The sequence below is a fragment of the Anser brachyrhynchus genome (assembly GCF_964034855.1).
Source record: "Anser brachyrhynchus genome assembly, chromosome: 15".
NCBI classification, from domain to species: Eukaryota; Metazoa; Chordata; class Aves; order Anseriformes; family Anatidae; genus Anser; species Anser brachyrhynchus.
Genome location: NC_137733.1, coordinates 8,988,434 through 9,010,873, shown reverse-complemented (window position 1 = coordinate 9,010,873; position 22,440 = coordinate 8,988,434). Strand labels below are relative to the sequence as shown.

At 44.2% G+C, this 22,440-nt stretch overlaps 2 protein-coding genes across 22 annotated transcripts in view; one reads left to right on the top strand and one right to left on the bottom strand.

Annotated features, from left to right (window-relative positions):
- The window catches only part of LOC308178546 (uncharacterized protein), a 169,912-nt gene extending 152,949 nt beyond the window's left edge, over window positions 1-16,963 (top strand). For 16 of the 19 annotated variants that reach the window (XR_013939809.1, XR_013939810.1, XR_013939811.1 and 13 more), the window contains 7 exons: window positions 1,606-1,771; window positions 3,140-3,598; window positions 3,947-4,031; window positions 5,817-6,033; window positions 7,796-8,064; window positions 9,529-9,692; window positions 16,002-16,963. The gene's annotated coding sequence lies outside the window, so the exon portion shown is untranslated. Of the gene's footprint in view, window positions 1-1,605; window positions 1,772-3,139; window positions 3,599-3,946; window positions 4,032-5,816; window positions 6,034-7,795; window positions 8,091-9,528; window positions 9,693-16,001 lie in introns of all 19 variants that reach the window. The other 3 variants (XM_080557384.1, XM_080557383.1, XM_080557385.1) reach the window with 3 other exon arrangements.
- The window catches only part of XYLT1 (xylosyltransferase 1), a 192,880-nt gene continuing 180,934 nt past the window's right edge, over window positions 10,495-22,440 (bottom strand). For all 3 annotated transcript variants that reach the window (XM_080557358.1, XM_080557361.1, XM_080557359.1), the window contains exon 11: window positions 10,495-18,629. In XM_080557358.1, the coding sequence (XP_080413484.1) occupies window positions 18,307-18,629 (323 nt within the window). In that variant the 3' untranslated portion in view covers window positions 10,495-18,306. The remainder of the gene's footprint in view (window positions 18,630-22,440) is intronic.

Genomic DNA, 22,440 nt, shown 5'->3' with positions numbered 1-22,440 from the left:
TCTTGCATATGGTAATGAACTTCTCATGTGCCTTTTAGGGGTCCCATTCCTCCAAGGCAGGCACACAGCAAGCTGCTTTGCTCCCTGTTCTGGCCTAGGGCTTTATTCCACACTGCCCACACTATATACGTAGATATATGTACCTTATGGGGACAAAGGAAGGTATACATATGGAGCAAACCTCCTGGCAGGGAGGTTCAGACATGGAAGAGAGGCTATAGCTCTTGGGGTCCTTATGTCCAATAGAAGAGGCAGCAGAGCAGCCCACAGCTGCTTGCCCAAGGCTCCTGACTTCAATCTGTGTACATTTAGTTCATGACTTCTGCTCTCTTCTTCTCTCCGGCCATCCTTATGTATGACTGTGCTTATTTAGCTGGTCAAACCCTTACAGCAAAGTCCATCTCCTTCATGCAGCCATGAAGCACATTGTATGCTCAGGCTCGGTGCCTGACCATACAGGTTATGCCTTACCTAGTGCACTGCAGCAGTCGTTGGTTGACTCCGTATCAGCCCTCAGTGCACATGTGGCAGAAGCAATTGCTGCCCATGTAATGGCAATGCTGCTCCTAGCTTCCCCCTTTCTTTCTCTAGGGACATTCCCCATCCTGGAGATCAGTCCAGCCTGCTAACTGATACACCGCTGGGAATTGCTAGCTAAACCTTTCACTCTCCATAAAAGACATCATTTACCGCTCTTTCTCTGCTTGAATCCCTTGTTCGGTACAACTAATCTTGCTCCCTCCTGGCGCTGAGCTGGCGGTGGGTTTTGCATACAGTTGTAGTTATCAAGGTGTATTCGTGTCGCGTTGCTGCTCCGCGCTGCATCCCTGCAAGGGAGTCTGCTCGGACAGCAGCTGCACGGGGGGTTGGGATGGGAGATTCACCCTCCTGCAGCGGGAGTTCCTCACGATGGCAGAAAATCAAGGCAATAAATCAAGGGCATAAATATTAGCACCAAAGCATAAACCTGCAGGGCACACAGAAAAGCCACATACTGTTAAATCTCCCATTATTTATTGCTTTATCAGATGGGTATTATTGCACTGTAAAGGATATATACGTTCCCCGTCACAAGGAGGTAGGAACCATCCAGCAGCAGCAAATCAGGCCATAAGCTGCTGAGATATTGCTGCCCACTGGAATCTAGGAAGGATGCCTGTAGGTGGGAATTTGTGCTTCTGGTTATTTTTTTTTCTCTTTTTCTTTTTAATTACCTAGAATAAAACAAAAGCTCTAAGGCGTTACAGCTAGTGTTGTTTAAGGAAGTGGAGGGGTTAGCTTTTTGGTCATAAGTAGGGAGTATTTGGGAAAATAAAGAACACCTGTGAAACTCGCTGGGAGACGTTCAGTGTTACAGAGCTGTGTGCAGTGAGGGTTGAGTTTCCAGCTGTATTTATACCTGGACCCTGACAGGTGACTGATCTCTCAGTTCAGTGGTTTAGTGGAGGAACAGGACATTTCTGTGGGTTAAGCTGGTCCCAAAAGAAAAGGAGAGGAAAAAAGAAAAAGTCAACAATTCCCATTTGGCATCAAAAAAACTTTAATTTTTTTCATATGACGATTAAAACTTTTTTTTTCTTTGTCTTTTATCCTTCCTTGAAACAGAAATTAAACGACATTCCAAACAGTTTACTTTGAAAGCCAGCAGCAAGGCTAAAAGCCTCCGTCTCGCCTGTTTTATCTGAAGGGAATAGCAAAAGGAAGACGTTCCCGTTGTAGTCCCAAGGCTAATGAGCAAAGAGGTGCTGGAGCCAAACAACGATAATAGCAGGTACAGCAGAAACACACAAACATTACCCCAGATTCGAGGGCGGCTTAGCTGGCAAGCCCTTTGTCCAGCTGTCCCTTTGTCCATCTGTCCATCTGTCCATCTAGTCTTGCTTTGCCCAACATCTGTCTGTGCTGGGCAAAGCAGGACTAAATGCAACTGTGAGCACCGTTGCTCCTTGTCGTGGGGAAAGCAGATGCATTTGCTTCGTGATAATAGCTTACAGGAAGAAAGTGTTATGTATTATTTCCCCCCACCGAAGTGCAGCCTGGAGAGGCCACAGCTCTTTGTGGTTTCACATAATGCATGTGAAAGTCAGGTGTGGTTGCTAAAGAGCGTGCAGTTAAGTAGTGCTTGAGGAAACTGAGCCATGGAAGTTGTTGGGGTTTTGGGGGCTTTATTTTTTTCAAACAAACCTTTAAATGTTGGTTAACTACTTACAAAGTGGCTCCAAGCCAAGTCCTGCTCCTCTGGACAGGGAAGCTTTAGGATTCACCGAGGAATGGAAATTGTTGGTATTTCTTCGGAGTCTCTTCCATGCCTTTTATTCAAAAGTGAAAGAATTAAAATAAATTGGACTCCTTTTTGTGCCTCTCCCTCCAGACAAAAATATTTTTGTAATAAGAAGAACGTTACGTATATATGGATTCAGTGCTGTTTTTCTACAAACACATCGGCCTACAGAGGCTCTGCTGTGGGCAGGGGTGACTGGCATGGCAGTGGCAGTCACTAGTGGCGGTCATTAGGCGTGGCAGCAGAAGTTCTCTCCTGAGGTTTGATTTTGGGGACAAAAATAACCACATCCAGCAACTCATGAAAAAAAATCAATTTTTCCTGCTCTGTGCAGCCCTCAAAAGCTTTTTTGTTAGCCCTATAGACACTGCTGACCTTAGGGGGGGGGGTTGGCTGCTTTTGGGACCATGCAGGGCTTGGAAAAGCCAGATTTATGCTGTGTACAGGAGTCCTGGTGTGTGCGTGGAAGAGGCTGAGCCCTGGGACAGAGCAGGGCTCCAAGGAGGCATCTCTTCTGGATCTCTTGTATTCTCTCACCCCAGCAGGAACCAACCCTGTGGCTACTGGAAAAAAAAAATGTAAAAGATGTCATTTCTCTTTGGGAACTTACTTTTGACTCTGCCCATAAATGGAGAGGTTCTGAACCAAAGCTCTTCCCACAGGGAACCAGCGAGTTCAGGGTGTTTGTTTATGGCCTCGTCACTAATAAAACCACATCGGCTTTCAAAAATAGCCCCTGTGCCTTATGAAAACAGGCGGGGAGTGATGCAGAAGGCGGGGAATGAGCCTGGAAAAGGAGCCCATTTTTTCTCTGACATGAAATACATTATTTCTCTGCCTGCCGTGATGTTTGTGTAGGCTCCAGGACCTCTGCTTCACACTGTGCAGAGCCCAGGAGACGCAGCACCGCCGACCTATGGAGGTGATGACAGCCCGGCCTGGTCCGATGCTGAGGGTTACAAATCGTTGATTTCTCCTTGGCACCACAGCCACGCTTTCTCAATGGGACCAGAGCTGCTTGCTGGTGCCCACCGTCACCACCACTGTGCCAACGTGGGCAAGAGGCAGCTCGCTGCGTCCCAGCCTGGTGCGTGTGGCGCTCACCAACAGGAGCTGCGGGTGGTGTTCAGGCAGAAATGAGCTGCCCCTTTCTTCTTCTGGTACAGGACTAAGGCCTCTCCTGAGCCTGTGGCAGGCACAAACATCTCTCTTCTCAGTGACCCCTCTGGAGGAGGCACGGCCGAGCAGGAGCCTGCCGCAGAGCAGCGGGTTTCCCTCCCCTGTCGTGCAGTGCCTGGGAGCCACCGGTGTCTTCATGTAAGCACTTTTGGGACTGAAACTGCAAACTGGGATAGCAAACTGGGATAGCATGACTGCAATCTCCTGAGGAGCTGATCAGTTGACTATAAGAATTCCTTGGCAAAGCAGTCGTTTATATCTTATTAGGTGTGTTTTTATGCCAGAGTCTCCTGTCGGACCCAACACACCATGCAGATATCAGGGGACAGCAGGGGAGCCTCCTGTCCATACAAAAAGCCCACGAAAGGAGCTGTGGGAGGGCAGCTGCTGGCTGCACTGTGCTAACAGCCATTGTGGGGGGAAAAAAACATAAAATACACTGGGTGCTTGGGCAACCTAATTGGATCTTCAATATTTGTCTAACAGGCTGCAGCCAGGAGAGGCAGCAGGGCTGTTGCAGCTCTTGGAACAAATGAGAAAGGATGAACTGCCGGCGCTCTGCAAGCTGCAGGTCAGCCACAGGCTGGTGGCAAGGAGGGCTGTGGGCTTGGCACCCCCGAGCCCTTAAATTAAGGGCCTTGAGAAAGCTCCTGGGGTGTTAGCAGAGGAATGGGGCTCGAAGTGCAAGACCAGGAAGAGGAAAGGACAAACCCGGTGAAACGGCCGTGTGTAAACCCGCACGTCACCTTTCAGCGGCTTCATAAGTAATGTCAGTTTTGTAATGTCTCATTTATACCCAGCTAAATGAGCGCTGGTGCCTGCAGGGATGCAGTGCTGTAGTACATGTTGTGCATGAAGGAACCGCTACATGAGCTTGCGTTTGCAAGATGTTTGTTAAATTGCACATTTGTCGGCATATAAACGCAGCACTGAACATTGCTGGAAATCAGTGAGCAGCTGGAGGCTCCAGACGGTGACCTACAATTGGTTGGGACTGCAAAACCTTTCACCTGTGTCCCCTCATCTAAATCTTAAAGTTCAGATCCAAATTAGAGGGAACTGCCTATAAAAAAAAAGCCAGGCACCTATTTAAGCGACAGGTGAGACGCGTTTCAGTGCTCAGTGCCTGGGCCTTAGAGCGTTGGCCCCTCACGAGAAGACTTGGTAGCCACGTGGGGTGACATCAGGAGGGCTCCGCACGTGTACGAACGTCTGAGCTTGGTGCTTCTCATTCAGCCACACTCACAATTCCCCAGGGTGCGCCATTAATATTAGATGAAAGCTCAGCTAATGAAAATGGCTTTTATAGTAAAGAGCATTTTGTTACCTCTGAAGAAACAGGGAGATGCAACATGTTACACTTCATTTTTACTGGCATTTGGTCTTCCTTCAGGCAGTCATTTTATGAAAGGCAAGGTATGAATCGAAAAACCTGCCTTTACTCAGCAGAGTACTCTCTCAATTAGAAAACAGAGTTCCCCCCCTCTGATTAGGGGGAAAAGATCACGGAACAGGCCAAGAGCAGCTGGTAATGCATGGCAGAGTCGTGAGATTACATTTTTCCATGGATTAGCTGATGCTCTGTAAAGTCATTTCTACTGAGACAACCATCAAGCCTTAATGCTGAAGCCTTCCCTTCCCTTCCCTTCCCTTCCCTTCCCTTCCCTTCCCTTCCCTTCCCTTCCCTTCCCTTCCCTTCCCTTCCCTTCCCTTCCCTTCCCTTCCCTTCCCTTCCCTTCCCTTCCCTTCCCTTCCCTTCCCTTCCCTTCCCTTCCCTTCCCTTCCCTTCCCTAGTTTTAAAACCTTCCCTTCCCAAAGTTTTTAGAACCCAAAGTTTTAGTGGGGTTGTATCAATCAGCCAAAAAAAGAGTTTTTAAAACCTATGTGGGTGTGAAGGACTAGTTCTGGAGGTGGGCCAGAGGCAGGGGGTGCTGCAGGGCCAAGCTGTGGTGCTCAGGTCGGGGCTTCGGCAGGAGTCACCCTGCGATGTAACATGCTGTAACTGGTGGTAGTGTAATGTACACGGCTAATTGTGGGGAGAAAACCACCTGCAAAGAGGGCTGCTGCTCATAAATTAATATTAAAATCAGTCAGAAATGGAACAAAAGGGCCAGCAGAGCACAGGGTGCTGCTTTTTTTTTTAATAATTGTGGTTTTCCATGGAATAGCTGCTGACAGTGCTCAGGTTTCTGCAGAGCTGTGCCAGCAAATGTGCAGTTCTTATTGGCAGGGGATACAAACTACACTGCAATGTAATATATATGGAAAAGGGACAGGTTCATTTTCTCTTTTCACAACAGTTTTGGGGCTTATTTCACTATATTTTAAATAAACAGTATTTTTGTTGTTGATTCAGCTCAAAACACCAAAAGTCCTAAATTAGAGTGAGCAAAGGAAGAAGAGGGCGGGCTGCAGTCTTGCTGAAACATCAGGCAAACAGACAGAGAGCAGCCTGCTTGTGTGGGAGCTGCAGTGTCGCCGTTAGTCACAGCTTTTACCTGGAGTGGAACAGAGAAAAAGAAATTCGCAAGTCCTCCAAGTGTTCCTCTGATGTGAACTGCTTGTGTTTTGAGGTTAGTTACTTACAGCCCACATCAGGCTTGCAGTGCCGCATTTCACATCTGTGCACTGGGATGCTCAGGTACCAAAATGGAAGAGCTGCAGAATAAATCGCTGCCTCACTTTCTCAGCCCGTCCTGTTTGTTATAATTAAGCAGCCCCATGCAGTGGTGGTGCGCAGGGAAGGGCCGTGGGCGCTGCAAGGCTCCTGGCAGTGAGGCTGGCTCCTGGCTGAGCTCTGCAGCTGCCCCCGTTTTAAGGGTAAACTCGCTGCTACGTGTGTCCAACAGACCATCACTTTTCATTTTCCATGCCCAGGGGTCAGATGCACAGACATGGAGCAGAGCGAGGCAGGCAGCACTCCAAACATCGGTGTTCTAAGGGTTTCTCCTGGAGAAAACACCCTCTGGGAGCTCAGGAGCATGTGTCCTGCTGCCCCATCCTGGTGCAGGCAGCCTCACGATCTGCCTGTAACCAGCAGGAGGATGGAGGGGTCGGGGATTCTGGGCTCAATTCCGGCAGTGCCACCGTCACGTTCCTCCAGCCCTGCGTGACGCACGTCGTGCACAAGCCGCGGTGCGCCAGCCGGAGAGTGGGACTAAAAATAAAACCATGGCGTTGCTGCTGTGCTAGGCTCCTGCTGGGATGTCTTGGTTTGTTTTATAACATCTTCGAGGCCAGTTGAAAGCAGGGGAAAAAAGGAAAAAAAAATTAAAAAAAAAAAAATAAAAAAGGAAAGGGGGGGAAAAAAGCCTTTTTGCTTTTGAGGCTGAATCGAGAGGCAGCTGGTACAAATCAGTGTCGTTTCATTCACTGGCTGCACAGCACTAAGTTCCTTTTGATGCACACACACATTCTACGGCATGCTTAATTAAATAGAGAGTATTACATTTGTGCTACTATTTCCTGACTTCTCGTATTGAAACTAGTGTAATTTATGCTAATTAATTAAATGATTGAGCAAATTAATTCGGCACTTCTCCACGTAAGAGGACAGGACTGTGATGCAGCTCAGATTCAGGGAGCAGCCGAGTGCTGGCACCCTGAGAGAGGGCCGGAGGGGGCAGTGCCTATGGATGTGTGGGCTCTGCAGAGAAAAGGACTAAATCAGAATAAAAAGCTTCAAAAAGGGAATGTGGGGGGGTGCGGGGGGGGTTAAAAAAAAAAAAACATTCTTTTAAACAGGTTGTCTTATGGAAGGGCATTTCAGAGCATGATTTCTTTACGAAGTTGTACTGCAGAAGATCAGGAGATTGGAGGTGCCTTGGCTGGCAGCAAACTCCTACACGTGCATGGAGGACGCAGCTGCAAAGCCAGGGCCAGGCGCGGCTGCATCGCGCTGCTGTGATGGGAGAGGTCCCGGTGCCTTCCTGCGCCTTCCCTTCCTGCACCTTCCCGTCTCTTTTTTACTTTTCCTGGAGACAAAGAGTTATTTCTTCTTCTGAGGGCTAGGGATGGAGTCATTGTCTGCTGATGAAAGCAAGCCATCAGTGAGCAGTAATGGGAAACCAGGGATGGCATGGCAGGCAGGGGCTTGCTTTCAATGCACAAAAAAAAAGCCCTTTTAAATTTAAATTTAGTGAGGAATTAAAAGCACATATAGGCGGGTTTTATTAGAAAGTGAAATATTTGATCTTGGCTATTAATCTGTTACACGAATACTTTCATTTCCTGGCCATATGTACCCAGTGATAGACTTTCATAAATGAGATCGCATTAAAATGTACTTTATGTTTCTAGTGAAATCTCTTTTATTATTATGCACGTTCTATTTAGGAAAAAAATTACAGAGGCAGACGAAGAGGAGTAAATTATTTTAACTCATTTATACGTGAATGAAATACTGCTCCTGCCTGAAGGCTCTGCATTGTGCGATACCGAAATGCCTGGGGAAGGGGCTGCTCCATCACGGCCGTGCTACCAGCTGGAGGAGAACTCGATGGCAGGGGAAATAAAGCAGGCCCTGCAAGAGGCTCACATAGCGCTGGGAGGCGAAGACGCAAGGTCGCACCATCCAGACCCCTAAGGGACTGAAGACAACCTAGGTGTTCTCCTTGTGGTATTACTGAAGGTACAAGTGGTGGCTGGGAGGTGCAAAGCTGCTTCCTGGTGTGGGTGGGAGAGGTGTGTAACCCAAGAGACAGTGTGGACCCCACCAGCCGTGCCTTCTCAGTCAACCAAGTTAACACATTGCTGCAGGGGAGGTACTTTGTGTTAAACCCTTGTAACCGTGCTCCAGAGACCAAGCAATACATTGAAAAAAGAATTTAAAAAACCAACACGTTTCTGGATCATGTTAATGCTACTAATAAATAAGCCTGAGACTGTGAGCATGACACTGGGAACCTGGCATGAAACCACTTTGATTGCGGGCTGCCCAGAACAACCCCAGGCTGCCAGGTGAAGGCATAAGCCATGCCCAAAGGCTGATTTGGCACCACAGCGACCAAGCTCAGCCTTCATAAAGTAATTAACAATTTCATCTGTGTCTGTTTTTTAAATATAGTAGAAACTCATGAATCTCCCACTTTTTAATCATTTATAGACTGCAAAGAAGTGCAGCAGCTTGTGTTTATGAAGCCTCAGATCACTGTTCGCTCTTTTTTAGAAAACAGGCTACGTTTTCTTTTGTAATGGATGAAGAAAAGTCAAAAATCCTGGCGCTGAAACGAAAGCCCTATTGTCAAGGCAATCGCTGTTGCATGTGGTTTACTGTGCTTTCCTACTGACAAACTGCTCTGCAGTACATTTTGAGTCATTATTGTGAATTAAGCATACTCTACTCTATATAAATATTAATTATGATCAAGAAAGATTAGGCATGGCAGATGCAAAAAATGTGATGACACTATCTCAACGAGACAGAGACGTAGTCTTTCATGCCACATGTCCCTGTTAGCATGACGTTGTGACAGCCCTTTCCATGATGCTTTCTGGGATTTTTGTGCGTAACCACAAAGAGCGTTCAGATCCTAGCTGAAGTCCACAAAGACAGCAAAACACTTGAGCACCTGGTAGTTTTTTTTTTTTTTTTTTTTTTTTTAAATTCAGGCCAGTGACACATTTGGAGACAATTAAAACAAAGGTTGAGCTTTTCATTTTTTTAATATGCCAAGAACATTAGCAGCTGGATGAGGAATGAGCTAGAAAAAAAAAAAGCAGCATACTTAACCCATCTATAAATAAAACCAGGCTTCAGTGCTGAGAGCCGTTTTTTTTTTTTTCTTTTCTTTTTCCCCTCTGCAGAAAAATCTTTTCTTTGTACGAAGACTAAAATATTAGCACTGTGTTCCCTCCTGTTTAAACAGACCTCTTTCATTGCATCTAAGTGCCAAAAAAGTGGAATTCCTGAACAGCAGGTGAAAAGAAAACACAAGATCAAAAGCAGCTCTGGCTGCCAAGAGAACCTGCAGCACTGCTTGGGGGTGCATGAAGAAGTCACGCAGACTCATGATGGTGTCAGAGACTTTTGGAAGGTCATCAAGGATTTTTTTTTATTTTTTTTTCAGGCATCCCACATCAAAAAAACAGCACTAGGAGACAAACTTGCAACACATCATGAGGACCATGCTAAAGAGACCCATCACCCTTATAAGAAAATCTAACTGGTTTTCCTCAGCACATCTATGGAAAGCAGCTCTTAAGAAATCTGTGATCAGAGTGGAGCCTGTGGGTAAGAAAATAAATTTGTGTTCATCTGGGTGAATGTTAGGCTATGGCTAGTTTGGGTCTTAAACCCACCTGGGGTAACTAGGCAAGAAATGGGTCTTTCTGAGCTCATCCTCTCAGTAGAGGCAAAGGGCATTTATTTTGCTGTCCTTATAACCAGGGAGCTCTAACATTAGTTCCTGTTCCTGCACCCAGCTGCCTATTCCTATGTCCATCACCAGATCCTTCCTCTTTTGGGATGATGAACACTTTGGGCATGCATGGAACAAACTGCTCCAATGTGCCTTGCAGATGGTGACCTTTAGAAAACGGACCTAAGGCAGGCTCCTTGTTAATCCTTTCTGCCCCTCTGCCTACCATTCCTTGGCATCTTTGGGAAAGGCAGAAGAATCCGGCCCAATAAGAGTCATTTGAGATTGAAAACAAGGAGAACTTGGCTTAAAAAGATTGCACATGACTCTGGACCTCATGGTGTCAGCGGTGCTGGGAGCTCTGTGGTGTCCATCCCCTGCCTCCCGATGCTGTTGCTGACGGTGACATTAGTCCTGTGGCATGTGCAAGCCATCACCTTGGCCAACAAAAATTGATTTCCAAAAGGCACCTGTGAAAGTTCCCTTCATAATTACTATGGCTGGGAAACGAGGCCTGAGAAATGACTTACCGAGAAGCATACTGGCATCAGCATTGGGATCACAGCTCAGTAATGCTTTGTTCCATTTTTACTCCTAAAGAGCATCAAATAGCGAAGTTCTTTTAAATAAAGACTTCCATTAGTGGGTTTAAAAATAACACAGTGTGCACATCCATTCCTAAAGACAGCTTTTTTTTTATTTTAAAATTCTGCATCTGAAAACACAGTATGACAGAAAGCATTTATGTACAACTGCAGTGTTTTTGGTATAATACAGTATTTAATACATCCATTTCATTTTCTGCAAAAAAAAAATGCTTTATTGGACAAAAAAACAAACTCCCATTGACAAAGAATACAGCTAAGGCACATTGTTTTCTGCTAAATGAAAGACAAAAGGGTGCAAAAAGGGGTAGTGCAATAATTGCTGAAAATCACATTCTACTACAAGAAAAGCATTCTGACTTTGAACTTTGATTACCGGTCAATTTAAGACATTTCAATATCTCATAAAATACTCCGTTAAATAAATAGCAAAATATCTACATCTTTCAGTGTGTTCCATTTGAATTTCCAATTTTTTTTAAACTTTGCTGTATATACATGTTTTTTTTCTTATTCAATAGCTTACAAAATATTTCTGTACAGTTTTATGCATATTATGATCTATAACAAAATAGTTATTTCTTAAAACTATATTACCACCAGTCTTTGAAAATGACAGAATAGGAATAACTTATTATGGATTATGTTAGGCAATACAAAAATCCAATCAACCAAAACCAAAATAACAAAGTCAGAAAAATCATTTCATTAACTCGAATCAATACTTTTTGTTTCACAAATCTTCTTTGCTATGTAAACCCTTCTCAGTTGCCTTTGGGTTGTATACGCATCAGAACGGGGAACAGGGTAGGATTTGGGAGTCCTAAAGCACTGCAGCCTGCCGGGAATATTGGTGCTACTGAAACATGACAGTTCTCCATGGAGAGAAAGTATTAAAGAAACCAACACATCCAAGCCTTAGCAGAAGGCCTTGGTTTCTGCTGACTTTGGTTGTCTCCAAAGGCCAGATGTTTGGAAGTGAATTTATGACTTTGATGATACAGCCAGACTCCTCTGTCTTCTATGTGTACTGTTAGATTCCCAACCATCACTCAAAATCTGGCCCCAAGTGGCGATGGTCTTCAGATTTTAAGACCATACCATTAAAGAGGGTACAGCTTCTCCCAGTTACCAGTATGACTCTGAAAGGCATGCTACTATTTCATGTCAAAATGAGTGAAATTACTCCAGAAATTCTTGTGCATCTGAGAGCAGTCTGTCCTGTTACAGTCTGAAGATAAATAAAAAGCTATTAAGTTTGCACTTTGTAGGTAATTAAATCCACCTTCCTTATCTACAGTAAGTTGCAAAAGACAGAGCTCATGATTTCCTAAGGTTTATATGAATGTCTGAGCCTTCCTTTTGCCCAATGGGAAGGTCATTTTCTTCCCTTAAAGACTGCATTTGTAAGCAATTTCTATTGTATTTGTGAAGTGTAAGCTGACAGCAACACAACTGAGCTGTAATAGAAATCTCAAGGTGCCTTTTATTCCTTCCACAACAAACAGAAAAAGTGAGCAAGACACAGACAACACCTAACTTTCTAACATATTTTAAGGCCACATTTAGAAAGGATGAAAGTAAGGCTTTCTTTAAGGGGCAACACACTGGATGCCACAATGGGAACAGACACTGAGCACTTCAAAGCCAACAGGCTTTACCAAGGAAAATCTGGAACACCATCCCAATTTTGGCCAGTAGGTCTGTGCCTTCGTTTGGACGTAACCTAGAAAATAAAAGTCAATGCCACAGACATCCTCCTCCAGAATATTCCCAGCAAACTGAAGGTGCTCCCCTAGCAAGAGATTACTATCATCTCAGTCGAGGGTGTTAATTACAACAGAACTAAAGACAAGCAAAGTCATTACAATATACAAATGCAGCGCAATGAACCGCGCCTAGAATTGTCACTCTGTTATCAGAGGCACCTGTACAGTATCTTGCTGTTTATTTGGCAAGGTTACATGTAATACTTCTAGGTTTTAACAAAGTAGAAAGAGAATTTGCATAGATTGTACATTCAGTTCAAGGAGATTTCTGGTACCTTTTTTTGTTGTTATCAGGTAAACGTGTTTGCAGACACAGTGAGGTAGCAGCTGTGATAGCACCCATGAGCAAAAGAAGGTAACCAAGGCAGAAGCAAAGAGAAGAGAGTGATCTATACACTGTCGTTAGTATAAAGGAGCAAAATCAACATGGTACCTGCAGTCTCACATCATGAGGGTTAATTGCTGCCAACAACACGCTCAACTGCAAAAAGCCTAATGCTGCTGCTGTCCTGGGTGACATGGGCTGTGAGACCTTGTTGCCTCAATTTTAAATGCTCTCAGCCTGATTCTCCTTTTCTTTACATTGGTGGTGGTGAAGTCTTTCAAAGGCCAGTTACAAATCTGAACACTTGCCCTTGAATAGCCTACAGGAAAAAAGGCATTTCCCTACAAAATCCTTCCCATACTTACTGTGGATCCATATGCAACATATTCTATGATTCTATGATACTGTCTACAGCATCCTGGCTGCTCTTAACCCTCTTTCACATTTGTTTGGCTCCTCTGTGCCTGGCTGCAGCAGCACCTGCCCTCTGCGGGGAGCTCTGCAGGCAGGTCCTCCTGTTCTCAGCAGCCCCCCTGGGCCCCCAGGACAGGCAGTGTCCTGTCCCCCCAACACCTGCTTGTATCCGGCCCATGGACGGCAGCCCTGGAGCTGTCTTGGCAGAAGCTGGAGGGTTTGGTCTGGGAGAACTCTGTTACATTTTCAGTTGTCATTGACTAGGAGTTTAAGGCGATGTGCTACAAATCCCTAAGACTAGCTTGGAGGCCATGAATAGTTGAAAAGAAAGCACATATAAATCATTACCTTCTCGCTACCAGACTGAAGCTAAGGACAACGGAAAATGCTGCTAACCACTTTCTACCAGGTCAGTCTTTCTCTGCTGCTGAACTAACCAGACCTACTGTTAGACGTATTAAATATCTGTGCCTGAAGAGTCAGGAAGAGATAACCGCTGTCACTTTTACAGCCACCTTCATGTATGTTAGTACTGAGCTGGCTGAAGGCTGCTCTGAAAAGCAAACTTTTCCAATTTACTGCTTGGGGTTTTGAAGAAGCCTAAGGGATTTGGCTCACATGAATACAAAACTTCCTGCCCAAAGGAGTCAGCCAAGGTATAATTTGGCCGACTCCTGAAGCCTTGGGATCTGGGAAAGCAACGAGGAGGGTGTGATAGCCAGCAGCAAGCTGGCAGTTCTCTGACATCTGTGATGAGTACTACAGAAATCAACAGAAGTTGGTCCTCATTGTCTGGCCACAATTAAAATCTGGATTTGGTTTTATTTTTATCTGGGAAGTCAAAACTAAGATCTCACGGTATCAGCATTTCTCAGTCTTGCTGTGCAGAAGAGTTGCCCAGTTTGTTCAAAGTATTGTTGCCATATGCTTATATGAAACTTTCGCAAAGTTTTAGCATCTTCTTTATCCTTATCCTGCCCAGAGAAGCTGTGGATGCCCCATTCCTGGAAATGTTCAAGGCCAGGTTGGATGGGGCTTTGAACAAGCTGATCTAGTGGAAGGTGTCCCTGCCCATGGCAGGGGGGCTGGAATTAGATCATCTTTCAGGTCCCTTCCAACCCAAGCCATTCTATGATTCTGTGTCTCTCCCTTCAGTCAGGTTTAGGAAATTCCAGCTCTGATTCACTGACTTCACTGCTCTGGTCACTGTAATAGCAGCTAAGAGAGACTGAGGCTTCATTAGTATTGCAGTTAGCTCTGCAGATGGACAGAAGGTGAATACACATCAGATGATCCTTCTGAAGGTGCTGCAGGATCGTTGTTAATTTGCTGTTAAACAACTGTACATGCATTGTGCATTAAAGCTGATACCTAGGAAAGTCAATTTGTAGCACACAAATGCACATTCCTGCATCTCTAGGCTTAGCGATAATGAAGGCTTAGCAACAGAGACACAGATGGACTTCCTTGTGTAATACTTGCCATCATGGAGGGATTCTTAAAATTCTCTGCTTGCTGAGAGCACAAAAAATGAAGGCATAATTTTAATTCTAGAAATTTGAATATCAGAAAATGAAAATATAAATATGATTACTCAGTGTCCAAATGTCGCCAAAGAGTTGGACACACTTAAAAATATACTGTCATTTGAGCTATTTCTATTAGCCTCGAGGCTTAACATTACCATATAAACAGGTCTGCATATCACTAAGACTGACTTTGGATGTAATTTATAAATCACGTATGTAGATGTTCTACATCTTGCCACATTTCCTTTCTGTGTAATACTGATTGATCACAGAAGTGTGACATGGCTATTGCACAGAATGGGCACAGAATTTAAATGAGCAAAGCATTATACACAGAGGACAAATGCGTGCATATGGAAGTAGACCCCTTTGCCACAGAAAGGGATTCTGATCAAAGCTGGCTTTCAGTTGGAGTCCTATTCAGCAAGGACTAGCCAGTGTGATTGGAAAATAACACTAGCACATTCAAATGAAGATGCATAACTTGCTTGTTTTGTACGAACTGTGGTCCCTGCTCTGAATTCTCCTTTTCACCAAATGTAAGATCTGTGAAGTTATTCTCTTCTAACAATATATAATATTCATCACAGGCTCCAAGTGCCTGCCATTTCAGAACCAGAAAAGCCACTTAGCAGAGCGTTGTTCTTAGCAGCACTGCCACAGCCACAGCTTGGAGCAAGCTCTGATTCCTGATGGAAAGCCTGACTTTCCATGGGTTTTACTGCACAATTACAGCACTTTGCAACTCAGACACAGCGTCCCTATAGGACATATGTGTCTATGGCTGCATACTAACAGCTATAGCTGAATTTGTCATTTAGGGCCAAAACTTGACACTCAGCTCAGAAGATGTTCCAAACATGGCAGCTCATCCTCTGATGATTTCAAACACATGTAGTAGTTATTCACAGGATACTGTCACCCCTTTTATTTATGTTGGACTTATCTCTGAAGTCCTTACTCAGAATCAGCGCTCCATGGAAATTTTGCCTGAGAAAGGGCTGTAGGACCAGCCTCTTCAGTTCTACAGCTAGTGCTGCGAGTACCAGCTTGCTACAAAACTTTTTTGTGTAGATGCTTTTTGTCTTTCAGAAAACAAGGTAGTATTAAAAAAAAATTATACATTTTAAACCTAACATATAGTGTAAATAGACACATCAGCAACCATTTGATTTCTTTTCCTTTTTTGAACTAAAAGAAAATAATTTGTGCCTTACATTTTAAGTTGCAGAAGTGGCAGATTTTCTTCTAGCCACAAAAGACTGGATTGTTGTCACCTTCTGCTTCATCTAGTTAATAATGAGAATTTACCAACAAAGCACTTAAAACATTCCTGTTAAAGAATAAAAGGGTATCAAATTTAAAAATCAAGTTATCTGCATGTGTTGTGTGGGCGCACCGTTATACATATGCCTATGTGCAAGACAGACTGAAGATTTTGCCACTACCCCAGCAGTCTCATTGAGAACAATCATTGACTAGGATTGTTAAAGAACTTTATTGTGTGCCCTAAATATGATGTTCTCCTTTTGATCCGCAGGGCTTTAACTGTGCAGTTGCCGTCGCATCAATGTGACTAAAGCCCTGGATTTCACAATGAGGATTGAAGTCCCCAGAAAATCTGCACTTCATGAAGGAATGTTAGATTAACAATCAGCACTGTTAAAAAAACAAAACAAACAGAACAACAAAAAAACCCTACTGAGTAAGTAATGACACTGTATTTCTATTACATAAACCTGTTGGCAACCCTGGTTTTAAACACACTGGCCTCCAGAGCCAGCTGAAAAGCAGGAACATTATTTTGACTGAAATATTTCAACCAGCTCTCACTGCTACAAGCTTTCCTAAAACTACAGCTCTCATGACTGTCGAGATCAAGAAGAAAAAAAGAAAGGGAGGTGTGAGGGGAGGAAGGCCTTTTCTTAATAAAGGCAGCTTCAGTTAGTAAGATAACATAATCTTCAAGCTGCAAAAGCAGCACCTACTAATTAGTCATTGACTAAAACATAAATAATAAATACCTAAATTGTTCCTTCTATGCATCCATTTTCATGCCAGATAAACATTTCAATGCTCTGCCTTAATGCCAGCACAGCTGACACCGCAATTTCAAGTCCAAAGCAAACTGCAAGTAGCTTTAAACCAATACTACGGAGAGAGAACAAGCCGCTGGGATCTCTGTGTCACGATCATCTTGCAAGTGTTGTTTAAAAGGGAATTCATCCTTTCTGTGTGATGCGATTACAGAATGATTTAAGGGTCTATTTCCCCCCTGATGTGGAAGCTTAACTCTCATCAGCAGGAATGAAAGTTAGACATACCCACAGAAGGGTAAACAGATACCTGGCTTTATTAAATCAACAGGATTTTTTTTCCTAGTGAACCCAATAGCTTCTAATAGCCTTTCTGGGTCAAGAGATTACCACAGCAACAGAAACAAAGTGCATGTTTTATGCAAATGCAAAATGCATCAGTTGGAGATGAATTTGCACATAAAACCTACATTTAAAAAAGTTTTTGGAATGTAAATGCATTTTTTTCCTACTGTAGAAAATGCAGCTTAAAATGATGCAATACAAGCCTATTTCAAACAGGGCGCAGCCTGCTAGAAACTCTGAAAATAGACAAGAACAGAGTTTGTTGAGAGAATAAAGCAAAAGCACTAAGAAACATGGTGTTGCTCTTTCATGTCCAGCTTTGGTCAGGAACCCTGATGTCCTGCACAGCCTTCAAGGTGTCCTGACAAGCCTAAAAATACCCTTCTTCATGAAGAGCTGGCAGAGCTGAGATCAAGGCAGGAAATTAGTGTTAAAACTTATTAGCCACTACTCAATTATAGGGAAGAAATGTGTTGCTGCAGATTCAGGTCCCAATCTTGTTTACACTGATAAAAATAATTGCCAACTCTAAACTACAAAGGCCAAATGCCACCATTTTACTGGTTCTGAGCAACTCCGCTGCCTGAGAAAAAACAACTCAGCTCATCAGCAAACGCGTGAGCAGACACAGCCCAACCTACCCAAATTTACACACACACTTGCTGTTCAGGAAGTCTGCAATGTGCATAGGTGCTGGTGGGCTTAGAAAGACCCTGCAGATTTCAAAGGGCTGAAATCCAAAATGCTTCTTGGGCTTTTAAAATAATACTGCTACTACCCAGACCCTGAACCTGACCGCATGAGAAATGAAAGACTAATATTGCAAAACACCAGTTCCATTTAGAGTTTAGCATGAAATTAGTCTGAAAATTCTCTGAATGTAATCTGAACGTCTCTGCTTCAGCTTGCATTCCCTAACTAGGATGACACCAGACATTAGCTGAGTCCAGAATTGCTTTGTGTTATATATAAAAAAAAATAATGAGGGTGTACCATAATTATTTCATGTTCTGTAAAGTAATGCGGCCATATGGGATATAGCCTGCAGTAACCAACCTCCCCAGGAAGCATAAATAGAAGGGAATTTTGCTGTGATTTATTCATGGTAGCAAAATAATTAAAGCCTATGAAACCGCAGAGGTACAGACAAATTTATTTTTAAAAAACAACACTTTCAGCAGCTGCTCCTTCACTGCCCTCTCCATGGCTGCTACTACTTCAAGGCCTGCGTGGCCGGGGCCAGCGGGACAGCAGAGGCGAACCAAGCCGTTCCTGACAGAGCTGATGGAGAGAGCAGTGCCAAAGGCCTTGTCGGAATTATTATTTTTTTTTAAGAACTATATTGCGATATGTAACAAAAAAAAGTATAATGTTCCCTTAGGTGAAACCTGGTGTGAGATTCACGTACGAAGCAAGGTTAAATTCCCTTTTAAAACCCTATGCCGCAGGAGGGCGTACCGGCTGCTACCTCAAGCGCCCGTCGGGTTTGACGGGGCCCAGCTCCGATTTGGGGTCCGGGCTCAGGGAGCTCCACGCTGTCTGGGTGCAGGCCTGCATGACGGGGCAGGCGGTGGGGCCGGTGCTGCAGATGTCCACGGCCGACCAGACGCTGCCCACCAGCGAGTCCACCCAGGCCTCCAGCCGGGCGCCCACCAGCGCTGCGTTCCTTTTGGCCTGGTCCACACGGGCGGCGCTGATGGGGATGTTCAAGACAGGGTTCAAGCCCTGGAAGCTCTGCTCCATGTACGCGTTCTTTGGAGGCCCGCTGTGATACTTCAAGGCTTCCTCTGGAAAAAGCAGAAATAAGCCCAAAAATCAGTGTGTTAAAGAAAATCTTTAGGATTTAAGGGTTCGGCACAACAAAAAGGCAGGCCCAGCCTCGTGGGCTTCCCAGCATGGCACTCGCTACAAGCTCCTGTCCATACCTGGAGCTTGAGCAATGTGCAGTTCCCTGCAAGAAACTCATTTTTCAGTCAGGAAAAGCTAGCCCTGCTTCTTTCAGCACAGAGGAAGCCCGGGAGCTATGCCCTGCTCAGCTGAAGTTACCTCTGCAGATACGCATGGGCGATCACACTTTGAAATGAGGGAATGGTTCAAAGAGACCTGGAGGGAGAAGGCTGCCAACTGCAGACAGACCTTCAAGTGCTATCAATGATTTGTCTGGAAGAAAGAGCTGAGATCTTGGCCTATTTTTGCTTCTCAACTGATTCCCCTTCCCCTGCTGTAGAAGTCACAACATTTATGAGCTCTGTCTGCCTCCAAAACCCGTGCGGTACCACTCCTGGCACTGGAAAGACAACACCACCGCCTCGGCAGACCATACGTGGCTGATGAAACGTGTGTAACTCCAGCATCATTCCTGGAAGTGCTCCAGTCTCACTGGGAAAGTGCACTCTAATGACAATCGTATTTCCAGCTCTTGCACTGAATAATGGATCGAGACCATTTCCTAATGACACGGTTCTTTGCATTGTGGTTGCTTTTCTTACAGTAACTCTTCTACCTCAGCAAAATGCAGCACATTGTCATCCCAAATCTGTAATATTGCAGCAAAGATCACTGACAGACTGTGATAACACCTTCAGAGAACTGGACGCTGCGGGTCTGACCACCCTCGTATAAGGCACACTGACTTCTCAAGGTCTGAGAGCAGGTTACGGTGCTACTCATAAAACCAGAATGTGACCCTCTAAAAATATTCACTCGGTGCCTCTAGGGAGTAAATTTTCAACCATTTCTTTCTGTTCTCAGCTGAGTTCTTTACCATCTTTGCTCCTGGCAGCACAGAGGATATGTTTAGCTCTGCCAACACACACACTGTCTAAAACACAAAAAGGGCCCATTCAGGGTGCTCCAGGCTAGGAAAGCCACTGGGTTCAGATATCATTTAGAGGCCAGGAATTACATATTCATGTCTACAATTCCTTCCACATGTCCTTGCTGCTTGCACTGCAGCCTGACACTGAGCCTTTTCTTCCACACAGAGGACAGTATCCCAGGCACTGGTAATAAATCAGTACGTTTATTTAGAGGGAAAAGGGACATTTAATTGGAGCTTTGCTGTTATATTTGCAAAGTTTTTAATGTCAAATACTGTGCAAGTCCATTACTTCAAATCCCCTATTAAATTAGTTCGGCAGATTCCCATCACCATTATACACTGGTTAATTGTTCCTGCATTCATCAAACCCACCTTTTTTAGTTTTGTTTTAAATGTGTTTTTTTTTTTATTTATCCAGAATAACCGCTAGTCAAAAGGAGTTTGTTCCATGCACATGTGTCAGAAGTGTGCTCTGCCAGAGCACTGCAGTTTAAGAAACAGAACAAGTACACATGATTAAATTTCCTCCTTTGGAAGCAATTAAATATGGAAGACTGTTTGTCAACATATTAATTAAATAGGAACATTATAAGTAAAAATCCCCAAATAAATAAGAGTTGGCATTACTAGCAGGATCATCTGATTGAAATCAGCAATTCAGAGAGCTTGTTGAATTAAAGGCTGTTGTGCATGTGTTTTCTGCCTGGAACAAGAGAGATGTTTTTCCAGACAAATAATGGGATGAAACAGAACTTGCTCAGCATTGGGACTTTGTGGATTATCAGGACTGAAACCTACAGAAGCTGTAGGACCCAGTGCTGGCGACGCAGCAGGAGATGATCTTTTCTCTGTGGCCCCTGCTGCTTAAGATCAGGGGGCTGCTCTTGCAAATCTAAGGGTGATAACCTCAGCATCTTCAACACATGTAAATGTCTTCATTTTGCTGTTGCTGTAATTGTGTCCGACATGCCAGACTTCTCCCCCAGCACACTGCTGCTTTGCGCTGCACCACCAAGTGACCGCTGCGCTCTGCTCTAGAACCAGCCGCGCTGCAAGGACGTGCCCGCAGAGACAACGGCAAAAGTGCATAATGGAAATGAAGGGAAAGTTTTTTGAAAAACAACAAACAAAATATTATCAGCAGATAGGAGAAGGAAAGACCGCTGGGGATAGTACTTAGAAGAAACAAACCACGGTGTTTTTCAGTGTGTTATGGGCCATAACTGCACACAGAGAACATGTCCTTCCCTGATGTGAAACAAATTATGAAACCCTGACACAATACTAGGAGGGGACTGCCTGTCCCCACAGCAGAGCGAATACCCAAAGTTAGGTGTCTGCACGTGCTGTAGAGGAGCTGGTTAATGGCAGTCAGAGTGCAGAGCTACGCATCAACAGGAAATTCTGAGGATTCAACTCAGAACCCTCTAAGTCTCTGCTGAAGAGTTCGCAGGAGAAAGTAATAAATTCTCATCCTTGTTTACTGCCCACGCTGCTCATCCAAGCTATGGGAGATGGAGGCGATTCCTCTTTGTAGTAAAGATTAAAAAAAAAGGAGAGAGAACCATGACTATAACCTACTGGGCTGGGACAGGAGAGGAGATGCCCTGAAATACTGCACAAAGGGAGGCTGGAGCTACTGGGCATGTTTTTAAAGCACTGACACTTCAGTCCTTGCTCATGAAAAAAAAACCTAACAAATGTAAGGCTTGCCACTATGAGACGTTTCTTTATGCACTGAAAACTCTACAGCGACAGCAACCAATTCAAAATTAACTGGATTGCAGACATTAAGCCACTTTTTTTTTTTTTTTTCTAATTACGAAGACATCCATATAGTCCTTTGAGGTAGAGGATATACCAGTGAAAAATATATTCCACAGACTTTAAATTACCATTTTAAAAAATAAGGTATTTTTGTCCCCCATTTTTGTTTGCACTTCACTCTGGGAGGGCATTTCATTTCTCAACTGACTTTTCTTAGTATAACTTCTTTGGACTGAACACGCAGCCTGTAGTCAGCTGCACAGGCTGAGATTTCAGCATTTTTGTGTGGGTTTGTTCTTCATTTTGCAGAAAAAGCAAATGAGTTTAGACAGAGAGTGGGCCAAAGAATGAAAAATGTGATTACCTTGGTACACACATTAAGGCGCTAGACCTGTGCTTTTTTTAAAGCAACACAGAACATACAACTTTATTTCTTTACCTGAATCATGTTGAAACCCTCTGGCAAAGAGGTTATTTTTTTATTGACATTTGGTTTGTTTTCTCTTGCAGCAAACAAGACAGTGCTGCATTTGCTCATTGTGAAGCTAATCGACTCCTTGTCAACTGGATCTGAACTAAATTTCGAAGCAAATCCTTGTCTTCAGGGTTTTTCTTGAAATGACGATTCCAGGGCATGTCTACTCTTCTGCAGCCATGTGCCTGCCTGCTGCTATTACTACATTTATCAAGAACATGTCATGTTACAGCCGGTTAATTTAAAGAAATCACAGCAGTTCTGACACAAGTTGCCACCCACTTTATAATCTGTATAGATGCAATTAGAATTGATTGAGCCACTGCAAATAACCAACGGCAAAACAAAGGTTTCCCAGCATATACTTAATTAAAATGATCCATAAATATGGATTAGGTTAAAAGGCTTTTGAGATGCGTGTGCATCACAGGATGCCGTCAAGCCTTTGAAAGAGGAAGCTGTAGCTGGAGGGCACTGGACCAGGAGCTGGGGTTCGGGGCTCCCTGCCCTGTGGTGGGGCAGCAAGGAGCAGAAG